Consider the following 19,551-nt stretch of genomic DNA (forward strand, 5'->3'; position numbering starts at 1 on the left):
GGTTAAATAAAATAAAATAAATAAAATATTCAGTCGGTCTGGGTGTGAGGAGAGCTACAGAGGAGAATGCAGATGATTCTGTCCCTGTTTCATCCTCACCTTCTGAATGTCCTATATGCCAGTACCAATTACTCCCTTACCAGCCTCCCTCCATAATACACAAACAGAAGGCTAGTGAGAAGAGGATGTCTCATAATGATACCTGAAATGGAGAGAATGGAATGGTATCAAATGCATGGAAACCATGTTTGATGCCACTCCATAGTATTCCGTTCCAGTCATTACTATGAGCCCATCATTCCCAATTAAGGTGCCATCAGCCACCTGTGATACACACACTCATCCACTCATAAACAGACACACTCATTATGCACAGTTGCACACATCTCTGAAGCTGGAGTCTTATATCTCCCTCTCTAACTTTAAGCATCAGCTTACCAATCACTGTACCTGTACACAGCCAATCTGTAAATAGCACACCCAACTACCTCATCCCCATATTATTACTTACCCTCTTGCTCTTTTGCACCCCAGTGTCTCTACTTGCACATCATCATCTGCACATCCAGTATTAATACTAAATTGTATTTATTTTCACCTCTAGGGCCTATTTATTGCCTACCTCCCTACTCTTCTACATTTGCACACACTGTACATGGATTTTTCTTTTGTGTTATTGACTGTACCTTTGTTTATGGGTAACTCTGTGTTGTTGTTTTTGTCCCACTGCTTTGCTTTATCTTGGCCAGGTCGCAGTTGTAAATGAGAACTTGTTCTCAACTGGCCTACCTGGTTAAATAAAGGTGAAATAAAAAAAATAAACGCACTTTTCAAGACATAGACATGTACACTCTCTCTCTCTCTCTCATGCATAGGTCAGGTACACATATACATAAGGCATCCTCACAAACATCCGGATACCCTCCAGTTTTGCTTGCTACCGCACAGGGAGCCTGTGCCCTTTGCTGTGGCTCATAATGAGGTCTCGGATCAAAGTGCTGTTCAAAGGGATGCTGGGTTGTGATGCTCACAGACAGTAGGAGGCTAATTGTTACCAAGCTATCTAAAAACATAATCATTATATTATAGTAACATGGCCCCATGTTTAAAATCCAATCTTCCTTCACCCGAATGCCTTTTATTCAAATAATGAGCATTCCTTTCTAGCTGGGAGCAGGATGGTGCTGATGGTCCAGCATCCCTGTGGTGCCCTGTCTGCCAATCACACGGCACAGCATGCCCCTAGAGGCCAGGCCAGTCAGCAGTCCTTCCTCTGAGCTCAGTGGGACGTTTGTTACCCTTTACATTGATTTACACTGACCTTCATTCAGTCACACAAGAGACTCTGCATAGACACACTCTGGCTTGAATGGGCCCTACCCTGCTGTCACTGAGTTGATCATTGCTGTGGTAAAGAATAGCAGTGCTGTGAGCTATTTTTGAGACAAAGGCTAAAGCAAATTCAACTTCAAATAAAATTGTATTTGTCACACTTTGTAAAAAAAAAACTGTTGAAATGCTTACTTACCAGCCTTTCCCAACAATGCCAAGATATTGTCTTTAGAAATAATAGAAAAATAATAACATGAGGAATGCATAATGAGTAACGATAACGTGGCTATATACACAGGGTACCAGTACCAAGTCGATGTGCAGAGGTATGAGGTAATTAAGGTAGACACAGTTGAAGTCTGAAGTTTACGTACACCTTAGCCAAATACATTTAAACTCAGTTTTTCACAATTCCTGACATTTAATCCTACTAATAATTCCGTCTGAGGTCAGTTAGGATCACCACCTTATTTTAAGAATGTGAAATGTCAGAATAATAGTAGATAGAGGGATTTATTTCAGCTTTTATTTATTTCATCACATTCCCAGTGGGTCAGAAGTTTACATACACTCAATTAGTACTTGGTAGCATTGCCTTTAAATTGTTTGACCCAAGTTAAACATTTCGGGTAGCCTTCCACAAGCTTACCAGAATAAGTCGGGTGAATTTTGGCCCATTCCTCCTGACAGAGCTGGTGTAACTGAGTCAGGTTGAAGGCCTCCTTGCTCGCACATGCTTTTTCAGTTTTGCCCACAAATTTTCTATAGGATTGAGGTCAGGGCTTTGTGATAGCCACTCCAATACCTTGACTTTGTTGTCCTTAAGCCATTTTGCCACAACTTTGGAAGTATGCTTGGGGTCATTGTCCGTTTGGAAGACACATTTGCGACCAAGCTTTAACTTCCTGACTGATGTCTTGAGATGTTGCTTCAATATGTCCACATAATTTTCCTCCCTCATGATGCCATCTATTTTGTGAAGTGCACCAGTCCCTCCTGCAGCAAAGCACCCCCACAACATGATGCTGCCCCCCCATACTTCACGGTTGGGATGGTGTTCTTCGGCTTGCAAGCATCCCCCTTTTTCCTCCAAACATAACTATGGTCATTATGGCCAAACAATTCGATTTCTGTTTCATCAGACCAGAGGACCTTTCTCCAAAAAGTACGATCTTTGTCCCCATGTGCAGTTGCAAACTGTAGTCTGGCTTTTTTACTGCGGTTTTGGAGCAGTGGCTTCTTCCTTGCTGAGCGGCCTTTCAGATTATGTCGATATAGGACTCGTTTTACTGTGGATATAGATACGTTTGTACCTGTTTCCACCAGCATCTTCACAAGGTCCTTTGCTGTTGTTCTGGGATTGATTTGCACTTTTCGCACCAAAGTACGTTCATCTCTAGGAGACAGAAAGCGTCTCCTTCCTGAGCAGTATGACGGCTGCGTGGTCCCATGGTGTTATACTTGCATACTATTGTTTGTACAGATGAACGTGGTACCTTCAGGAGTTTGGAAATTGCTCCCAAGGATGAACCAGACTTGTGGAGGTCTACACATTTTTTTCTGAGGTCTTGGCTGATTTCTTTTGATTTTCCCATGATGTCAAGCAAAGAGGCACTGAGTTCGAAGGTAGGCCTTGAAATCCATCCACAGGTACACCTCCAATTGACTCAAATTATGTCAATTAGCCTATCAGAAGCTTCTAAAGCCATGACATCATTTTCTGGAATTTTCCAAGCTGTTTTAAAGGCATAGTCAACTTAGTGTATGTAAACTTCTGACCCACTGAAATTGTGATACAGTGAATTATAAGTCAAATAATCTGTCTGTAAACAATTGTTGGAAAAATTACTTGTGTTATGCACAAAGTAGATGTCCAAACCGACTTGCCAAAACTATAGTTTGTTAACAATAAATTTGTGGAGTGGTTGAAAAATTAGTTTTAATGACTCCAACCTAAGTGTATGTAAACTTCCGACTTCAACTGTATGTACATATAGGTAGGGATAAAGTGACTAACCATCAGGATAAACAATAACAACAGCGTGATGAGTAAAAACAGTTAGTGCAAAAGAGTTACCTGGGCTAACTATTTAGCAGTCTTATGGTTTGGGAGTAGAAGCTGTTCATGGTCCTGTTGGTTCCAGACTTGGTACATCGGTACCGCTTGCCTTGCGGTAGCAGAGAGAACAGTGTGAATTGGGTGGCTGGAGTCTGACAATTACTATGGCCTTGCTCTGACACCGCTTGGTATAGAGGTCCTGTCCTGGATGGCAGTGAGCTCGGCCCCAGTGATGCAAGTTGCCATACCAAGCGGTAATGTAGCTAGTCAAGATGCTCTCAATGGTGCAGCTTTACAACTTTTTGAGGATCTGAGGGCCCATGCTGAATATTTTCATTCTCCTGAGGGGAGAATGCACCTCTTCACGACTGTGTTGGTCAGTATGGAGCATGATAATCCCTTAGTGATATGGGCACAGATGATCTTGAATCTCTCAACCTGCTCCACTACAGCCCTGTCGATGTTGATGGGTCTCTGACCTTCTCCCTGTAGGTCTCATTGTCGTCGGTGGTCAGGCCTACTACCATTGTGTTGTCGCCAAACTTAACGGTGTTGTTGGAGTCATGCGCGGCCACGCAGTCGTTAGTGAGCAGGGGGTACAAGAGGGGACTAAGCATGCACCCCTGAGGGGCCCCAGTGTTGAGGTTCAGCATGGTGGTTGTGTTGTTGCCTACCCTTACCACTTGGGGGCGGCCCGCCTGGTGGTCCAGGATCCAGTTGCAGAGGGAGCCATTTAATCCCAGGGTCCTTAATTTAGTGATGAGCTTGGAGGGCACTATGGTGAGCTGTAGTCAATGAACAACATTCTCACATCGATTAGTTGAGTTTCTTCAGAGCTGCCAATAAACAGAATATCATCACTTAATCTGTTATGAAAGTGTTATAAACGCTCATCTAAGAAAATATCCCCAAGCTTAAAACTCCATTTAGAGATGGATCCAATCTTTTATTTTTCAGAAGAAAAGTCTTGACAAACTCCCGGGGATAGTGTTCAGTGGTGTTGGTGGCAGTAGCCACTCGCAGTAACCATTTTACGCCCACCACCGCAAGGTAGAGCTTCTTAGAAAACCACCCAGCCAGGGAGAATGTGGATCACTCTGCCTTTCACGCTTACTGGCGCCACATGAACATCTGAGGGGTTTCAATGAGCCACTCCACTCAACAACACTCCAGTGAGCTGCTTAGGATACAATGGTTAGTCGCTATCTATATAGTACTCTTGGCATTTATTTACAGTTTTACACATTTACATTTATCTTGATAGAGCAAATGTAATCTAGTAAAGACACTAACGTTTGTTCCCTGAGCATTGGACACTTAGCAAAGAAACACGTAGTACATAGAGTCCATTAGGAGGGTTAATGCCATGCATTTATTTCATCACTGTCACATATTCCCCAGCCTTTACCATCTTAGCATTCAAGTACCAGACATTAGACCTTCATTACATGAGCATAGACATGATATACTGTAGCACCTGGGAAAATGTATTAACATGTTCCCCTAACTAACCCAAACTGTAATGCCACTCCATAAAGCCAATACATTTCACAGTTAATGTACAAGGCGAGTCCGACGCAATGCTACTGCAAGTATCATGAAGGCCGAATGTGTAGGCTCCAATCTTACTCATCCTACGGAGATCCTTTTAAATGCATGATTTCAATTCCAAGAAATAACCCTCAAAAGCTGTACAATTCTACATTTCTGTGTTCAAATAAAATACTAGAATGGCAGCAGCAGATTATTCCACTTTGTCATGTGCAGTGGTTGTAGAAGGCTACTACAGGAGCAAATATACTTATGGATGAATGAACAGGCCAGCTACTGGATTAGTGTCCAATACAACAACAAATTCACAACCTCCATCATAGTCTTCGCTTAAAGATAACATAAATGGATCTTAAACAAGTGAGTGGAAAAATGGAGGGTAGAATAAATACAGCTTTTTAAATGCATAATAATATATGTCATTATACTTATATGGCATATGTCTTGATATATAATATTATGTATGCACATAGCTTTCATTCCTGTTTGGTACATGTGCTGATCAGGAGCAGTTGCACTGTCAGTCTTAACACAGAAGTCTATCCCTTCATCAACCAAGATTTGAAGGGGCTTCAAAATCTCCCTCAATGACAAAATCTCCCTCTATTTTACTTTCAACAATTATGATACAATACAGAAGATGATCCAAATAAGATGCTTGAACCAATAGCAGGTTATGTGATAGCATAAGACAGCCTATCAATGTAATTCTTATCCAATTCAAAATCGATCACACAAAAGGTGTCTTAGACTGTAACACGACAAATGGAATGTATAAAGTAATCATTTAGGGCAGCGTTTCCCCAACTCTGGTCCCCAAGGACACCAAAAGGTACATATGTGTGTTGTGGCCCCAGACAAACACACCTGATTTTACTTGTCAACTAATCATGAAGCCCTTGACAAAAACATCTCATTTAATTTGTCCGGGGCAACAACAAAAATGTGTGCCGTTGGGTGTAATCAAGAACCGGAGTTGGGAAGCACTGATTTAGGGGAAAGTGAGCCTCCCAGGATACCCCGAGCCTTCAAAGCACCACTGAATTGTTGGCTTGTGTGTGAAAATGGGCTGTTGCCTTTTTATCCTTAGTGTTTTCATGATTGTCTATAACAAGTGGGCTGTCTGCTTGTGTTGTCATTTTACTGTCAGTAAGTACTTGTAGGTCATTGAATGTTGTTTTCAGTGGGTCGTTGATCGGTTGTTTTCAGTGGGTCGTTGATCGGTGGTGTCAGTGGGTCGTTGATCGGTGGTGTCAGTGGGTCGTTGATCGGTGGTGTCAGTGGGTCGTTGATCGGTGGTGTCAGTGGGTCGTTGATCGGTGGTGTCAGTGGGTCGTTGATCGGTGGTGTCAGTGGGTCGTTGATCGGTGGTGTCAGTGGGTCGTTGATCGGTGGTGTCAGTGGGTCGTTGATCGGTGGCGTCAGTGGGTCGTTGATCGGTGGCGTCAGTGGGTCGTTGATCGGTGGTCTCAGTGGGTCGTTGATCGGTGGTGTGAAGCAGGAGATCTGTAGATGGCTTGTTCTGTCCAGTCTCTAAGTGGTGCAGTATTCCTCTATTGGGCTCAGGTTTGTCCCCTATACTGCCATGGTATATGCTCTCCCAGGCAGGGTGAGGTCTCTTGGGCTATAGTGGTAGGCGGATGTGCATGGCCAAGCTGTTGGGCCGTGCAGCCAGGATGTAGATGGCACTCTCCCTCAGGAAGTCTTCCCAGCTCACTGGTCTGGTGAGGGGAACAGAGAGGTTAGGGAGCCAACTCCTCTAAACTGAGGCTTGCTTACTGCAAACACACTAAATATTACATTTAGTACATACCTGTTGTCATCTTTCTGACTGCTTCTCTCACTGCTGGAGCTGGCTGGACTGCTCTCAGATATGGGGCCAACGTGGCTAATACTGCCTCAGGAAACACACAACAGAAATATTGTATCACTATACACTACAATTGGTGGCATTGAGTTTCCAACATGTCTGCCAAGGACAAGACACCTTTTTCTTTCAAAAAGTGTTTTGTTTCAGCTGTGAAGAGGTCAGGTGCAAATATAGTGCAAAACCACATTCCCACTGAAAACGTCTGTGGGTTATTGAGACCAAACGGCGCTCTTCCAGGCCACAGCCAAACTCGTGATTTATTAAAAGACAGAGAAAGGTTCAAGGTCTGCTTTGTGAACACTTTCTGTTACATCTCAATCTTCTCGCACTCTCTGGCTTAATATTATGTTTACATTATACATTCTCCGGCTTAAAATTATGTATATCATATACTATAAGTAAGCTCTATGCAAAAGCTGTAAAAAATACATTTAAAAAACAGCAGCTTCTGACCTAAGAGGGGAATTAGAATGCATTCTCAGTTCTGGGCGTAGACCCTCTCACGTCAACTTAGCCCCCTGTGTCCTCAAAGCTGATGAGTGAAGCCTCCTAGAGCTTCTCACAGAAAAACGAAAGCCTATCTTTTGATCTTTCTAATGAGAGGACTGGATCGATCTTATCAAACCAACAGGGAATCATCATAGGAAGGACTCTTGGAGTACAGGCTAGACATCTCAATTTGTTCTTTCAACTTTATATCTGTGATTTCCTTATTCCTCAGGTGGGCTTTATCCTACCTTGGTGGGTGGGGGAGTGAAATGATGGGTGGAATGTCAACAGGGAATAGGTTGTGTGAGATTACTTGTGGATTGAGGGCTTGGATGTGCCGAATTGAAGAAAAATACGTATAACCCATGCCGTGCTGTGTCACTTACCCACAATTCACAGGAGAACACAATCCAAAGAGTCTGTGAAGGATGGAATGGCATTACATGACATATAACAATGAAGGAGGGTAAAAAGTTAGTGCATGCACACACTTATTGTGAATTAATTGGTATCAGAGAGAAGGTCTAGATCACAGTGAGACCAACACAGATGAAGAGAGGTGAGTTATAGAAATAAAGCTAGCTTATGTAAATTATTTCATACAGCTCAGAGCAGCCCTGAACAGGGCCAACTCTATGAGGTAGCAAAGCCGGGCATGGTTATGTCATAAGGGACCATCTTTACCTTGTTAAGGAAGCTCATCGGATCCCAGGGTGGGGTTTCTTTTTTCACAGGGGGGAAAAAAAGTTGTTCACCTTTGCAGACAGCTAATAATAACCTAGCTAGTAGATACTAGCTTTGTTATGTTTTGGTAGCGACAAGCTGAATAATTATATGTGGTTGGCTAAGCGTTTATCAGCATGGACATCCAAAAATGGCTGGGCGCTGCCAAGAGCACAAAAAAATAAAGAGGACCATGTCGCGAGCAATCCCAAGCTCACTGATGAGCCTGCAGCAGGCCCAAGCTCACTGATGAGCCTGCAGCAGGCCCAAGCTCACTGATGAGCCTGCAGCAGGCCCAAGCTCACTGATGAGCCTGCAGCAGGCCCAAGCTCACTGATGAGCCTGCAGCAGGCCCGACCCCTGAGATGGAGAAGAGCCAGGGCCTATCACCAGCAGCACAAGGGTAACATCACAACAAGCACCTGTACCTCTGTTACCCCAGTCAATAGCAACTGACAACCTGTTGCATCTAACCACAACTGAACCAGTGGAGTTTATTGTGGCTTGAACATTCTTGCAAAGTGAAATGGCAACCACAGCCAGCAACAAAAATGGACCCCACTGAGTGTTCTTCAAAGACAGGATGGGCATTTGTCAGCAATGCAGACTGTGCTGTTGGCACTGAAATATGATTAAAAGTTGAGGCATCTACAGCAATGTGAGAAAATTCAGATGAAACCCCAGCAGTCAGCTTTAGTTCACAGCTCTCACAGGCACAGTCAATTTGCTGCATCTCACACCATAAGAAAAAACGAATATTAGTTCTTCGTTTGTAGAGCAGGGTTCCCCAACTGGCGGCCTGCGATTTCATAGATTTTTTTATTTTTATTGTTGGACATAAAAGACTGAAAACACCAGTAAAATCAGCTCCAAGGGAGCTTTGGAAATCTGTTCCCAAGTATTCCCACGCATAAGAGATATACTGTATGTGATTGTATACAAATTTAAGCAAGGTTTAAAAGTATTATGTTTTAGTACAAAATTATATCCGTTTGGGCTTCTTGCAGTCAATTTGCAGACTACAAAATATTTGTAATTATGAAAATATCATCCCGCAGCTGAATTTAGTTGATGTTCCCTGTTGTAGAGCATGAGGCGGATAGAAGAGGAGAAATAGGTCACATTGAGTTGGAGCGCCTGACTGCGAGTCTGTGACAGACATTGAATTAACTTTTCAACCTCATCTCCTGTAGATGGATGGTCCTGAGCTCAGTCTCACCAGCGTTATGCTCACCTCACGTTGCAGGACTGGGACTCCTTGCTGAACTTCTGAAACCAGGACTGCTGGGCCCAGCGGGTCTCTGCTCCCGTGACCACACCATCTTTATCCAGGTCCAAACCCACGAACACTGACCGCACGTGGTCTCTCTCCTTAGCGCTCAACAGACGCACCAACGAGTTCTGGGAACAAGACAGTGTTAATTTTGGCTCTCTTTTTTTAGATTTAGTCCAGTCTCATTTTGACTAACATATCATTAAGTCTTAGTCACATTTGTCATTTGATTAATGATTTAGTTTAATTGTCAAAATGATGAAAACAGTGGGCCATTTTAGTCAAATAAATGCCCTTTCATTTTAATCACATTTTTATTGCCTCTTTAACCTATAGTTAACATAATCAGTGACCATGTGCACAAACATACATAGCCTTGTCCTACCAAAATATTTGAATGCATAACATCCTATTCTTCCCAACAGCAGAAATATGACAAACATAAACTCAGCAAAAAAAGAAACGTCCTTTTTTCAGGACCCTCTCTTTCAAAAGATAATTCGTAAAAATCCAAATAACTTCACAGATCTTCTTTGTAAAGGGTTTAAACACTGTTTCCCATGCTTGTTCAATGAATCATAAACAATTAATGAACATGCATCTGTGGAATGGTCATTAAGACACTAACAGCTTACAGACGGTAGGCAATTAAGGTTACAGTTATGAAAACTTCGGACACTGAAGAGGCCTTTCTACGGACTCTGAAAAACACCAAAAGAAAGATGACCAGGGTCCCTGCTCATCTGCTTGGAGGTGCCTTAGGCATGCTGCAAGGAGGCATGAGGACTGCAGATGTGGCCAGGGGAAAAAATTGCAATGTCCGTACTGTGAGATGCCTAAGACAGCGCTACAGGGAGACAGTCTGCCACTGCGAAGACGATTAGCTGTCCGTCCTACGTGTACCAACACCTGCACAGGATCGGTACATCCTAAAATCACACTTGCGGGACAGGTACAAGATGGCAACAACTGCTCAAGTTACACCAGGAACGCACAATCCCTCCATCAGTGCTGAGGGATTGTAGGCCCCACCAGACATCACCCGCAACGACGTCACCTATGGGCACAAATCCACCGTCGCTGGACAAGACAGGACTGGCAAAAAGTGCTCTTCACTGACGAGTCACAGTTTGTCTCACCAGGGGTGATGGTTGAATTTGCGTTTATCGTCAAGGGAATGAGCGTTACTGTAATGCCCGGGGTGTCGTGGATGAAAGGAGTCAAACGCAGGAGACAGAGAGTTCAGAGTAGCGTTCCAAATTTAAATCCCCACACGGGTGAAAACACGATGCTACTCTAAAACAAATGCTTCACCACAAACAAAGTGAGAAACACGAATAAACACAAACCAACGAACACGTACCCTGACACACAAGAATGTACAGACTGTACACACAACAATCCCGCACACCCAGCAGGCCGGGCTGCTGGGTAATAAAGCCCCCCAAATCACCCTAACCACAAACAGGTGTCAATAATCAACAAAAAGGGAGGGGGAGGAAAAGTCAGTAGCAGCTAGTAGGCCGGTGACGACGACCGCCGAGTGCCACCCAAACAGGAAGGGGAGCCACCTTCGGTGGGAGTCGTTACAGTTACACTGAGACCTGTACTCCGGAGCGGGATCGTCATGGTCTGGGGCAGTGTGTCACAGCATCATCAGACTGAGCTTGCTGTCATTGCAGGCAATTTCAACACTGTGCGTTACAGGGAAGACATCCCCCTCTCTCATGTGGTACCCTTCCTACAGGCTCATCCTGACATGACCGTCCAGCATGACAATGCCACCAGCCATACTGCTCGTTCTGTGCGTGATTTCTTGCAATACAGGAATGTCAGTGTTCTGCCATGGCCATTAAGCACATCTGGGACCTGTTGGATCGGAGAGTGAGGGCTAGGGCCATTCCCCCCAGAAATGGCCGGCAACTTGCAGGTGCCTTGGTGGAAGAGTGGGGTAACATCTCACAGCAAGAACTGGCAAATCATTGTGCAGTCCATGAGGAGGAGATGCACTGCAGTTCTTAATGCAGCTGGTGGCCACACCAGATACTGACTGTTACTTTTGACCCCACCTTTGTTCAGGGACACATTATTCTATTTCTGTTAGTCACATGTCTGTGGAACCTGTTCAGTTTATGTCTCAGTTGTTGAATCTTGTTATGTTCATGTTATTTTTTCCACCTTTATTTAACCAGGTAAGCTAGTTGAGAACCTGGCCGAGATAAAGCAAAGCAGTGCGACAAAAACAACAACAGAGTTACACATGGAATAAACAAGCGTACAGTCAATAACACAATGTTAAGTTTGCTGAAAATAAAAGCAGTTGGCAATGAGAGGAAGTTTCTTATTTTGCTGAGTTTATAAGAATTAGCTGGCCATGTAAATTCCTAATTCAGCCTACATAGATATTACTCATTACATTAAAAAAAACAGAGAGAGACAGAGAGAAGCACAATCACCAGATGGTGCAGCAAAGTATTGGCAAAGTAGTATGGGTTGCACCTTGCATCATTGCCATTGTTGTCAATGTTCCACAGATGAATCGGCCACAATTGGGGTTTCGCCCAGTGATATAGTTGAGTCACTAAACCGCATGTCCAAATCGGGAGTCCCAAGTCCCCTGTACTCGAGTCCTAGACAAAGTCCGATTCACCAATGGTCGAGTCACAAGTCCCTATGGCTGAAGTCTGAGTCCCAGTGCTCAAGTCCTGGTCCAATTGCTCAAGTCTGAGTCACTGGGTCCACATTAACTCAAAATAACAATATTTACCAAGTCAGTGTAGTGGAAAAAGGAAATTGGTCAATAAATTGTTTGCTATCCCTTTTCTTCTGTGCCACCAAATATTTCTGGTAATGTCACCAGTTGCAAAATGTTGTTGAATGTTGCTGGTAGAAATTCCATGAATAGAGACGACGTTGTTCCTATTCCTGCAACACGTCAGCGAGGCATGTTTGTTTTACAGATCATATTTCTATATCTGAATGTTCCAAAATGTTCCATCCTGCTGAACACGCCCCATGTTAGCTATAGCTAGCTAATGAGGTAACATAACCATTTTAGGCTACACCTTGTTCAGTTAACGGTCCGGTTTAGAATGGCCTACTATATGCTCTATGAATGTAAATGAAATGCAGTGGGGAATGTGGGAACGTTAAGTGAGACTACAACTTCAAAGACATTCTACTTTTCTACACTCAAGGGAGATAAAGGCATAGCTAGACTGTTGTTTTGCTATTAAACAATGCGGTTATTGTTTTTAATTTCATAAAGCAGCTTGTGTTTCTTAACCAGACAAAGGGTAGCTAACTAGAAGGCTGGTGGTGACTGGTTAGCTACAAGGAAGCAAGAGAGTGCGGCGGAGCTGGAGCGGAGCCGGTCTGCCCACACTCCCTGGAGCGGAGCCTGTCTGCCCACACTCCCTGGAGCGGAGCCGGTCTGCCCACACTCCCTGGAGCGGAGCCTGTCTGCCCCCACTGCCTGGAGCGGAGCCTGTCTGCCCCCACTGCCTGGAGCGGAGCCTGTCTGCCCCCACTGCCTGGAGCGGAGCCTGTCTGCCCACACTCCCTGGAGCGGAGCCTGTCTGCCCACACTCCCTGGAGCGGAGCCTGTCTGCCCACACTCCCTGGAGCGGAGCCTGTCTGCCCACACTCCCTGGAGCGGAGCGGGAGCGGAGCCTGTCTGCCCACACTCCCTGGAGCGGAGCCTGTCTGCCCACACTCCCTGGAGCGGAGCCTGTCTGCCCACACTCCCTGGAGCGGAGCCGGAGCGGAGCCTGTCTGCCCACACTCCCTGGAGCGGAGCCTGTCTGCCCACACTCCCTGGAGCGGAGCCGGAGCGGAGCCTGTCTGCCCACACTCCCTGGAGCGGAGCCTGTCTGCCCACACACCCTGGAGCGGAGCCTGTCTGCCCACACATCGCTTTCTCCCCTGCAGCTCACCGGCTGATGCAGGCTGTGTGCCAGGTGTGGCATGTACATCCCATTGCTGAACAGAACTGCACTGCGCTTCTAATATTAATTGTGCTTATCACTGAAAAGCTCTCAATCTCTCCAAAAACTCATCCAGTTCACTTAGAAGTTAGATATAATTTTGTCTCGTCTCGTTTTAGACATCTGAAATTAAAATAATGTTCGTTTAGTTATAGTTTCTGGGTCTATTTAGACAGTTATGGTCTTGTCAATTGCCACTGAAAAATAGGTGTTTGACTTATATTTGAGTCACTATTTTTGTTGACGAAATTAACACTGGAACAAGGGAATCCGGAGTATATGAGTGTGTGTTTGATGGGTTTTGGTACCTCGGTGCGGAACTTCCTGAGCACTCCCAGGGACTCATGGTATAGGAAGTCAGACCACTCAATCTGGCCCCTCTTCTCTGGGTCCAGGGCAGCGAACTGAGCCAGTACCTCCTCTTCCTGCTCATCAGACAGGTCCTTCTCAAACAGTTGCTTGGACACAAAGTGGCGGTACTGCAGCAGCTCATCTGACACCAGGCACGACTCTACACAGCAAGAGCAATTGAACCAAAATTCATCTCCACAAGCAGTGATCCAAAATACAAATAGTTTATGATTATTATTCATTTTACAAAAGGTGAAATGCCTCTTGTTGATTTCCCTTCACACAGTAGGAAACAAGGCTGTAATAGTGTGCAGTTTTATAGCTACCTGTAAACAGACAATTGCTACCAAATATATACATTAACAGGTAGTTACCAATAATTCCTATATAGACATTTTTTAGTTATTATGGGCATGTGCCATTACAAAAACAGAGCTTTTGGCACCTTTCTGTACTCAGTAACTCAATGCACTCAGAGGGTTGGTTCAGAGATACTTGAAGAGCTGTATGAGAACAGCCCTGTATGCATGTACTGATCTATTAATCTGTCAACTGTGCTGTACCAAATAAAGCATTTCTTGTCCCGGCTTATGGAGATCTGTCAGCTATGAAATGTATTGTTCTCTAGAGCTGCAGCAGTATGACTGACCAGGGATGATCTTGCACTGCTTGAATGTTTCCATTAGGCTGTACATCTCCTCTTCAGTCAGAAGCAGGTTCACATTGTCCTGTGGGAGGGAAAGGTCACAGTTAAATGGGGAGAGATCTGATAAACTGGCATCTGTAGTAAAGTCAAGTAGAAGGTACTGGAAAGCAGTACAAAGTTAGCTTGGGCGGGATACCGTATACTGAGGTATTTGGAAATAGCCTCAGGATGTTTTTTTTCAATACCATCAGAAATTTGAGACTTTTGTTTTGTTCAGTACATTTTTATATTTGTAGCTTCTTGAAGTAAATACCTGCAGTCAACTTGTGCAATACGATAGGAAGTAAAGCAGATCACGGTCTTCATTTCACATGAAACTTACCAAAGTTCCCCATAACAGCTGAGCCAGTCATGTGTTTGTTTGAAAATGGCACAACTGGAGAAAGCGGGAGCAGGTGAGTCCAGCAGTGTATTGACATGGGTTGCGTTTTATATTGAAAGGCTATTGTTTTTGCTTCAATAGAGTGATTAGTAGCGTACAGCTACAGTTTTCCTTCACAGAAAATACATTAGTGCAACACATTCGGCAGAAAATAGCTTAATTTATCAGATGACAACAGAAGCGCAACGCTATTTGGTTGGCAGCCCACACAAGTAAATGATCTGACAATGAAAAAGCAAGGTCTTTTTTGCAAAAACGACACATGGCCATCATATTTTTAATGTTTATCATAGAAATAATGTAGCCAGCTACATTTCCTAATGTTTTGCTTAAAGTTAATCTTGCATTTTACCAGAGAAAAGTAGGCTACACAACAAAAAAGTAGGCAACTGAAGCACAAAATGTGTCTGATGCCTAGCAAAAATTTCAATAAGAAGCATTTTAGATCTATGTTTACAAAATGCAGCAAGATATCTTAGGGATTGAATGCTATAATAAGGGTTACATGGAGGAAATTGGACATCTCTGAAATGAAAACGGCCCTCCCTTAACCAAAATATATATGACCTAAACCCTCCCTAAAAGTTAGAGAAGAAAAAGAGACCCTCCGCTATACCCAAGATAGTAATTAAAACAAAGCTCATTCTAAAAATGTAATTGCTTAATTATGGACTAGATGGGTTTTTTTACTAAAAAAAAAAAAAAAAAAACTCCTCGACTGAAATTGAAAAAGAATGACCCTTCACCCTCCAATTTTACTCCAGGTACTAATTCTGTAAATTTCGATCCATTCCTTTTATATTTTTTTCATTGTGAAAAACAAATATCATAATTTTGCATTAACACTTCCCCTAAGTTTAACTTGCTAGTTAACTAAGTAAGTGGCTGAATTAATGAGGAGATGGGGCATCATATAGTGTTCGCTTTCTGCTGTGTTTGAGAAGTCTGTACAGCTGCCACTGCTATGATTTCCTTGCATTTTTTCTCCTCTCTGTTCTTGTCCCTCTTCTCCAAGCAGAGCATGTACACTGCTCCGGGGCCAGTACTGTTCTTCCTAAAAAGACAAGCACGCGGCAACTTTGTTCATTTGCACAATAAATCTCGTTCACATTAGCTTGTAAATGTCCAAACTAAATTAGGTAGCTCCTACCTATATGTATAAAACTTTGACCTTTGCAATTCACTTATTTTCGTTTGCGCTCGTTAGAATATTTAGCTAGCAGCCTCCATGGAAATTCACTATTACTTCTGCAAATTTGGTAATAGACACCCAATGGGATTTTGTGGGTTGTTTTTGGTGCCCCATTGTGTACTAAGCCAGTAATAACATAAATCCCAGGATGAGAGAAGGACGGTAGGACGATATGAAAATCTGGATACCGCCCAGCCCTAGCACAAACTGTGACCCACTGCATGCGCTATAATGGCGTGTACCATAATTATTTGAAGTGTTCTGTAGTAGATTATATATGGTGTGTGCCCTAATGGATTAATGTGTAGTGTGTCTGAACACATTAAGTTCAACATGCGTCATACATGTTCCAGAAAGCCTTGGTGTGCTTATTATGCAGTTTCTCTGAAGCTACTATTATCAAGTATGTCAAGTGCATGCGCTGTCGTAAAACGGCTGCTAGATGGTTTTATAGTATCGCTTCTTAGAAACTGTCCTGAAATAAACAACCACGGTAATAGGAAAATATAAGCCTAGCAGCCATTTTACTACACTCCAGAAAGGTGATGAGTCTGAATGTGCACTATATGTCTACCTGATTCTGTCTACCATGCTGTTCACGCTGAAAACTTGGCGAGGGAGCAGTTCAGGTCGAACACATTAAAACTTCAATGAAGTTAATTATCTGCAGGTGTGTGGTGGATGCGAAGGCCCTCAACCCTGATGAGCAGGTTGAGAGGAGGGAGTTGGAGGACAGAAGGTAATAATTGGGTTGGATAATTGGCCATGATGGGTGAAATCTCTGGGTAGCCCAGAGTTATTAGATCACATGAATATCAAACCATTTCATTTCCAGTAGCGTCGCCCACCGAAATATATTTAGATTAAAGCTTAATATGCGCACTAATCTGGAGCTTGAAAACAGGATATGGAGTCCAGTGCTCTTTGGGCTTTCACTAGACCCTTTAAGGAATCAAATAAACAGTAGCTTCAGGAAAGATAGGAGTATTCTTTAGAGCAGTGGTTCCCAAATGTTTTATAGTCCCGTACCCCTTCAAACATTCAACCTCCAGCTGCGTACCCCCTCTAGCACCAGGGTCAGCGCACTCAAATGTTTTTTGCCATCATTGTAAGCCTGCCACGCACACACACACACAATACATGTATTAAACATAAGAATGAGTGTCACTTCTCACGAGGCAGTTTGTGACAAAGAGCTCTTATAGGACCAGGGCACAAATAATAATAATTTTGCTCTTTATTTAACCATCTTACATATAAAACCTTATTTGTTCATCAAAAAATCAGAACAACAGGTTAATGAGAAGGGTGTGCTTGAAAGGATGGATATAACTGCAATGTTGGGTTGTATTAGAGAGAGTCTCAGTCTTAAATAATTTTCCACACAGTCTGTGCCTGTATTTAGTTTTCATGCTAGTGAGGGCCGAGAATCCACTCTCACATAGGTACGTGGTTGCAAAGGACATCAGTGTCTTAACAGCGTGATTTGCCAATGCAGAATACTCTGAACGCAGCCCAATCCAGAAATTCAATTTTCACAGAACCGCTTGTTGCAATTTCGATGAGGCTCTCTTGTTCAGATATCAGTAAGTGGACTGGAGGCAGGACATGAAAGGGATAACGAATCCAGTTTGTGTCATCCGTTTCGGGAAAGTACCTGTGTAATTGCGCACCCAACTCACTCAGGTGCTCCGCTATATCACATTTGACATTGTCCGTAAGCTTGAGTTCATTTGCACACAAAAAAATCATACAATGATGGAAAGACGTGTGTGTTGTCCTTAATGCAGACAGAGAAGAGCTCCAACTTCTTAAATCATAGCCCCAATTCTGTCCCGCACATTGAATATAGTTGCGGAGAGTCCCTGTAATCCTAGATTCAGATTTATTTATTTTTTATCACCCAGATAGGCCAGTCGTGTGAGAAACTCATCATCATGGAAGTGGTCAGACAAGTGAAGATTATGGTCAGTAAAAATGTTTTTTTTTTAAGTGTCAATACTTTGCCCCTTTATAAACAGCACACTTCTCTATGTTGTAAAATCGTTACATGGTTGCTGCACATTTCATTGCATAGTGCAGAAAATACACAATAATTCAGGGGCCTTGCTTGAACAAAGTTAACCATTTTCACTGTAGTGTCCAAAATGTCTTTCAAACTGCCAGGCATTCCTTTGGCAGCAAGAGCCTCTCTGTGGATGCTGCAGTGAACCCAAGTGGTGTCGGGAGCAACTGCTTGCATGCGCGTTACCACTCCACTGTGTCTCCCTGTCATTGTATCTGTACTGATGGCGCAAAAGCCAACACATCTTGACCACCAAAGTTAATTTGATGTCCAGTACTTTAAAAATATCCTCTCCCGTTTTCCTGGTTTCCAGTGGTTTGCAGAAGAGGATATCTTCCTTAATTGACCCCCCATAAACATAAAGGACATATACCAGGAGCTGTGTCAGGCCCGCCACGTCTGTTGACTCATCCAGCTGTAACACGTAGAATTCACTGGCTTGTATGCAAAGCAGTAATTGTTTCAAAACATCTCCTGCCATGTCACTGATGCGTCATGAACCAGTGTTTGATGAAGGCATGGGCCTTTTCCCCCCAGCCATATCTGCAGCAGCAGGAATAATTAAGTCCTTCACAATAGTATGGGGTTTGCCTGTCCTAGCCACTCAGTAGGTCACCATATAAGATGCTTCTAGCCCCTTCTTATTAATGGTATCTGTTGCTTTAATACATCTTACTACTCAAAAGTCGTCTTAATTCTCGCTCAAAAAAACGAATGTGGCTTATTTTTCGAATTGGCATGTTTTGTTTCTAAATGTCTGCGCAAGAGTGAAGGTTTCATTGAGTTGTGAGATAGTACTTTTGCACATATATCACACTATGGCTGAGGAAGTACTACTCCCAATATAAGTGAACCCCAAATCAATGTAGTTCATCATATTTGCGCCTTTGATGGTCCAACGTCCCTGTCTGTTGTTCGGTGCTTTCCCGGGTAAGGGGGCAGTAGCTCTTCGGCTGCATCAGATTCACAACTGTCAGTGTCCATGCTAGCTGGGCTAACAACAAAATGTAGAATTACTGATGCTAGCATTGGATGTGCTCGTGGAAACAGAACAACTTGTGTCGTCGACAGGTGCAGATGTAGTACTGCTGGTAGTAGCAGTACTACCAGTAGAGCTGGTCCATATAGACACATACGTGGGCCTTATTTTATTTTAACCATTTTTCAATTTGAGCAAACGGAATGAGCAGCAGCTACGTTTGGCTACATACGGACTGTTAGTGGAATTCCCACAAGAGTGTAACGGTTAATGTGATTGGATGTTAATTATTTGACTAGGCCACCTGTATTTGACATTTGTTTGTTATTTCGCTGAACACTAGATGGTTCAATTTTATTTATGGCAGTGAAACGAGGCTACTCAGGCGAGAGAAAAAAAAAAAAAACTCACCCAAATGTACAGCCACGTTGGAAAATATAAAAATGTACTGTTTGAAAATGTGAAAGGCCAATATTTTTTATTTGGAATTACCCCGACGGCATTGCGCGTACCCAAGTTTGGGAAGACCTGCTTTAGAGAGTTCATTTATCACACGTATGCTAAGTAGTCCAAACTCTGCTTGCCAGATATCA

The 19,551-nt window shown here is 43.3% G+C and overlaps 1 protein-coding gene across 2 annotated transcripts in view; it reads right to left on the reverse strand.

Moving 5' to 3' along the window:
- Positions 1-4,736: 4,736 nt before the first annotated feature.
- The window catches only part of LOC129818532 (PHD finger protein 24-like), a 28,980-nt gene continuing 14,165 nt past the window's right edge, over positions 4,737-19,551 (reverse strand). The window contains exons 4-9 of one of the 2 annotated variants that reach the window (XM_055874528.1): positions 14,284-14,362; positions 13,592-13,794; positions 9,259-9,425; positions 7,688-7,720; positions 6,756-6,836; positions 4,737-6,663 (exon numbers count right to left, since the gene is read on the reverse strand). In XM_055874528.1, the coding sequence (XP_055730503.1) occupies positions 6,567-6,663; positions 6,756-6,836; positions 7,688-7,720; positions 9,259-9,425; positions 13,592-13,794; positions 14,284-14,362 (660 nt within the window). In that variant the 3' untranslated portion in view covers positions 4,737-6,566. The remainder of the gene's footprint in view (positions 6,664-6,755; positions 6,837-7,687; positions 7,721-9,258; positions 9,426-13,591; positions 13,795-14,283; positions 14,363-19,551) is intronic. The other variant, XM_055874529.1, reaches the window with a different exon arrangement.

This window comes from Salvelinus fontinalis, chromosome 21 (assembly GCF_029448725.1).
Source record: "Salvelinus fontinalis isolate EN_2023a chromosome 21, ASM2944872v1, whole genome shotgun sequence".
Taxonomy (NCBI): domain Eukaryota; kingdom Metazoa; phylum Chordata; class Actinopteri; order Salmoniformes; family Salmonidae; genus Salvelinus; species Salvelinus fontinalis.